Consider the following 5,651-nt stretch of genomic DNA (forward strand, 5'->3'; position numbering starts at 1 on the left):
GAACAGAATTAACCAAAGAGATGAACTATTGTTTCAGATTGGAACGTGGAAGTTGGAAAACATGTCTTCAAAGTTGGACCTTTCCACTAAAGCTGTCTTTCCAGGAAAGTCCTTGAATCCTCCCGTGGACAGTTTTTACGATTTGTCTAACATGACTCTCCGTGTAGTCACAGTAAAAGTACGCCTTCTTTATTCGATTTTTTTCCCGCGTCTCGTCTGCCTTTCTATAATCTTTAATTCTATCCTTCTTTATATTTGCTTTCTGTCTTTTCATCTGTTTGTCTAAAGTCACTTACATTTTTTCACTCTGTAGTTCTTCTCTCTCTGTTTTACTACTGCAAGTTAAGCCTATTTTTGCACTTTAATTATAGTAAGTTGTTAAGTTAATTAGTTATCAGCGTAAGAAAGATATAATTATGGAGATTACCGATACTGTTCTCAGGATGCTCCTTTCGTCGTGGACAACCCGGACTATAAACCTGATGATCCGAACAGCCTTCGCTACACTGGGTATTGTATAGACCTACTGTTGAGATTGCAAGAAATGTTAAACTTTCAGTTTACTGTGTCGCTAAGTGCCACTTACGGTCGTCAAGATCACCAGACTGGATTTTGGAGCGGGCTCGTCAAAGAACTGATGGAAGAGGTAAGTTAACCCCGGTGAGGTTGATATTGAGATGGATGGGAGACAGGTGGTGCTTTTGTTTTTCTTTTATAAGCGCAAAGTTGCACAATTGGCAATCCGCGACGTACCTACCGTGGGGATCGAAATCGACTTTTAGCGTTATAAGCCCACAAGCTTACAGTTGAATCGCTTAGAGGGAGGAGGGGACCCAAAGTAAAGATGCTTTACAAAGCATAAGGCTGCATAAGAAGTATTTGCGCTGTGCCTTCTATGGGGATCGAACCGCGAGTTTAAGCCAGTAAAGCCTAAATTTTGAAGCTGAAAGTCACCGGTTTGAGGCATTGAGAGACTTAAACAATACACTATTACTGCGTATTTGTTAGTTGATCGAAAATCACACGCACCATATTACTAGTTTTGTGGATAACATCACAGAAGACAAGAACATTTGTTCTTGAACCCATTTCAACTATGAGAACAAATATATATAGAAACTTAGACAAACCCTTAAATATTGCTTCATTCACTCAACACTTTAATTGAAAAGCATGTGTTATTTCATTGTTAGTAACCTTTACTTGAAATATCCCTACTGTTATCAGTCTTGTTTCGCTCTTCTATTAAATTATGGCTTTATTGTTTTCTAATGAATAGTTCTTAATGTTATAAAATGTTTCACTCATTTGCTCTTACCTTTATGATGTTCATAAGAGTAAAAAAAAACTATAAGATTAGAGAACCATACTAAGCTTTTTCGTGAAAATGAAAAATTTATATGACTGACATTATATATCTGTCACAACTAAGATGTTGAGTGAATGAAGGGTTTGTCTAAGTTTCTGTCTGTCACAACTAAGATGTTGAGTAAATGAAGGGTTTGTCTAAGTTTCTGTCTGTCACAACTATGATGTTGAGTGAATGAAGGGTTTGTCTAAGTTTGTCTGTCACAACTAAGATGTTGAGTAAATGAAGGGTTTGTCTAAGTTTCTGTCTGTCACAACTAAGATGTTGAGTAAATGAAGGGTTTGTCTAAGTTTCTATCTGTCACAACTAAGATGTTGAGTGAATGAAGGGTTTGTGTGTCACAACTAAGATGTTGAGTAAATGAAGGGTTTGTCTAAGTTTCTGTCTGTCACAATTAAGATGTTGAGTAAATGAGGGTTTGTCTAAGTTTCTGTCTGTCACAACTAAGATGTTGAGTAAATGAAGGGTTTGTCTAAGTTTCTATCTGTCACAACTAAGATGTTGAGCAAATGAAGGGTTTGTTTTCTATCACAAGTAAAGTGTGTGAACATGAGACAATAATCGATGAACATATAAACACGAGATCTCCATAAACTGAAAGGCAATATTGAAGTTTTCAACTTTATTTGTTTGTTTGTTTCTCTGTAGAGGGCAGATGTTGGACTTGGAGCCTTTACCATAAACTATGAACGTCAACAAGTTATCTCATTCACAAAACCCTTTTTCGACCTTGGACTAACCATTCTGATACCTCGTTACAATCCTGCGGTCCAGAAAGATGTTTTCGCATTCCTTTCACCATTTGAACCTTTGCTGTGGGCAGTAATATTAGTGGCTCTGTGTGGCACGTCTGTGGTTCTTGTAATATGCAGCAATTGTACACCAGAGGGCGTTCAACGTCGACGAATGTTGAAAGACCATCGCAAACATTGCGCAATACGCCAAGAGCTGAATGTTGCTCCAATGGGAATATTTCACGCCCTGTGGCTGGGATTTTCTTCGTTAGTGAATCAGGTAAAATATATGTTTGGTTATAATAATTAAATACATGTGATTATATAACTGAAAATATGCTAGAGTGATCTGAAGACTATCACGTAGGGGAAGCAGTCGCAAGAAAAGAAAAGAAAATTCGAGAACATTTATCCTAACAAAATTATTTCTTTGTTTGGCACGATGTGAAGTTTGCTGAAAAAAAAACGGGTTAGTCAAAACGTTTGGACTGTCTTATTCGTAGGTCTTCAACCAACAAGTTCTAGCACTATCGCTTTAAGCGAACGTGTAGTTTTTGTACAGAAGTGAGCAGGCAGGATTTGAACTCATTTCTGATCACTCGGTAGCTGAAATTAACGAAATAAGCGGAATATGTCAGAAGTATTGAAGTCTTTCTTTAAAGCAACGAAGTGAAAAATCACAAGGTGAGGTATTCGAAACCCGGTAATGTAGTTGGAATATCTATTAATTCGATCAGTCATAAGTGGGTTCGAATACCAGTCCCAGTTGCCAGTTCTTTAAAAGAAAATATAATTTTAAAGAATGGTTTGGTACCTTTAGAAATTGTATGTCAAGATGGGATTGTTTTAAATGAGTATTAACTGTTGAATGATTTACTATCGATATCAATAGAGTATTGATCCAGGGCGTCTTCAGTTTCCCACCCGTATTACCCTAGCCGTTTGGTGGATATCTACAATCGTCCTGGTGTCAGCTTACACAGCTAAGCTAGCGTCCGTCATGACAGTGGAGAGGTCAGACAAAGGTAACGTGTTTCTCTATCGTTTTGGAAGGGAATAAAAAAATAACAAGCTTTGTTCTTGAGATGCACGAGCTCGTAACTCTTTCTTACAATGATACGCTTATGTACATCTACAGAAGTGTCGTCACTCGAGGAACTCGTGCATGATTCCAACATGGAGTATGGCTGTGTAGAAAACACCAGTACCGTTGATTTCTTTGAGAAGCACGAGATGTTGCTATATCGAGAAGCCTTCCAGGAGATGCAGAAGAGGGGTAGTTTCGTTTCTTCTTTTCATGGGGGTATTAAAAAAGTCCGAGATTCATTCAATATCCCTCGTGGTAAGTTAGTTGAAAAAAAAAACAACACCCTTTTTATATTAAATAAAAAAGAAAATAAAGTACATTGTAGGTGTAAACAGGAGATAACTGTGGCAATAAAACTGTCTTGAAACACCCTTCGTAAAATTAATACAAGTTGCTGGTTTGCAACTGTAAGAAAGATTAGGACTGGGTCTTAAAACACCCTTCGTAAAATTAATACAAATTGTTGGTTTGCAACTGTAAGAAATATTAGGACTGGGTCTTAAAACACCCTTCGTAAAATTAATACAAGTTGCTGGTTTGCAACTGTAAAAAATATTAGTACTGGGTCTTAAAACACCCTTCGTAAAATTAATACAAATTGTTGGTTTGAACTGTAAGAAAGATTAGGACTGGGTCTTAAAACACCCTTCGTAAAATTAATACAAATTGTTGGTTTGCAACTGTAAGAAATATTATAAAATAATTTGTTCGCTAAAAACAACGCCTATTGCTGAGCGAGAAGATCACTTGGTCATGATGTTCTTCTTAAAAAATATACTTAAATGACAGTTGTCTTCTAGAAAGCAGCTATATGTACAGCTAAGTGTGCCGTGTAGAGTACAAAGGTTGAGTACTATCTATGTGTAAATAGTAAGACTTGCTTCTACTAGGATTTGGATGTATAATATTTTCTGATCTTATTGCTTTCTGATAATAGAAATAACAAGAACAATCAATTACATTAATTGTTAATAGGCGATTAAAATCAGCACTATAAAACAATAATGAACTTAATATAAAATAAGCATTAAGAAGGTCTTTACAAAATCCATATTAAATCTCAGTCGTCACCATAAAGTCATAACGGATATTGGTTGTTTGTTTTTGAATTTCGAGCAAAGCTACACGAGGTCTATCTGCGCTAGCCGTCCCTACTTTAGCAGTGTAAGACTAGAGGGAAGGTAGCTAGTCATCACTACCCACCGCCAACTCTTGAACTACTCTTTTACCAACGAATAGTGGGATTAATAATGGCTGGAGACGGCTTCAATGGGTAATGAAGAAAAACTTTAATATAATGTACAACGTTATATTAAAGTTTTTCTTCATTACCCATTCAAGCCGTCTCCAGCCATTATTAGACTCAAAGTGGGTTCCTCGTCATCGAATTTGAATAGTTGGATTGACCGTTACATTATAAAGCCCTCACAGCTGAAAAGGCGGGCATGTTTGGGGTGACGGGGATTCGAATCCGCGACCTGCAGATTGAGAGTCGAGCGCCCTAACTACATGGCCATGCCGGGCAAAACAGATATTGCCTGTGGTAATAACTCCCAAATGCGTTAGGGATATCCCATCTACTAGACAACATCCAAACGCTGATGTTAAACTAGCCAGTAATCATGGAAACTCAATTAAGGGTAAGGAGTTGAGTGCTTACAACCACAACGTCTCAACTCCTACTGCCTGTCACTGTCTGCAGCCAGTTGTGGATAGGCAGTTACCCTTAAAAGTTCATATAATTCCTAAAGTAGAAGTCAAATGAAACCACCTTAATATCCGTTATGAATTTAAGGTGACGACTGGGATTTACAATGGATTTTGTAAAGAATTTCTTAATGGTTATTATTATATATATATAGGATGAGTACGTTATATTAAAATGATTTTGGAGCCTCACCACGTCGTTGCAGTACATGTCGCCATGTCCGGCCATGCTCTATCTGATGAAAATACATCTTGGCAATAGCCCTGCGGCATTGTTTCCATTGCAAAAGGATCTGTTGTAAGGTTGTCGTGTTAAAAGTATACCTATTCCCTGCATACTATCCATGAGCCACTCATTGTAGGAGAAGGATGGTTTCTTAGTGCCAATTACATCAGCCAGATTGCACTGGCATGTCTCAGAATAGAATATTGTTTCATTCTCCAACTACGGTGTGCGACGGTTGAATGGATATGCTGTGAAAGATCCTTTTTGATTACGTGTGTCATGTGAACGGCTTTTGACACTGGCCTTTATGTTGGTGAATTCTTATGTATTATAAAATTCCGCATTTTGCATACCACACTTTGGGTACGACTTGTTACATATATCTTTCTGAATGGTCCTCTTGCTTCATATTGATCCATGTTCCATTATATTCCAGTATCATTAAGTGCAAGGATTTCTTTGTTTTGAATTTCGCGCAAAGCTACACGAGAGCTATCTGCGCTAGCCGTCCCTAATTTACAGTGTAAG

General features: G+C 37.5%; 1 protein-coding gene across 1 annotated transcript in view; it reads left to right on the forward strand.

The window, feature by feature from the left end:
* LOC106472205 (glutamate receptor ionotropic, kainate 2-like) overlaps positions 1–5,651 on the forward strand; it is a gene marked incomplete at its 3' end in the record, with an annotated part of 18,620 nt that overhangs the window by 4,596 nt on the left and 8,373 nt on the right. The window contains exons 3-7 of the mRNA XM_022400808.1: positions 38–178; positions 443–646; positions 2,018–2,383; positions 2,996–3,128; positions 3,242–3,445. Of these exons, the coding sequence (XP_022256516.1) occupies positions 38–178; positions 443–646; positions 2,018–2,383; positions 2,996–3,128; positions 3,242–3,445 (1,048 nt within the window). The remainder of the gene's footprint in view (positions 1–37; positions 179–442; positions 647–2,017; positions 2,384–2,995; positions 3,129–3,241; positions 3,446–5,651) is intronic.

The sequence above is a fragment of the Limulus polyphemus genome, unplaced genomic scaffold, assembly GCF_000517525.1.
Source record: "Limulus polyphemus unplaced genomic scaffold, Limulus_polyphemus-2.1.2 Scaffold5156, whole genome shotgun sequence".
Taxonomy (NCBI): domain Eukaryota; kingdom Metazoa; phylum Arthropoda; class Merostomata; order Xiphosura; family Limulidae; genus Limulus; species Limulus polyphemus.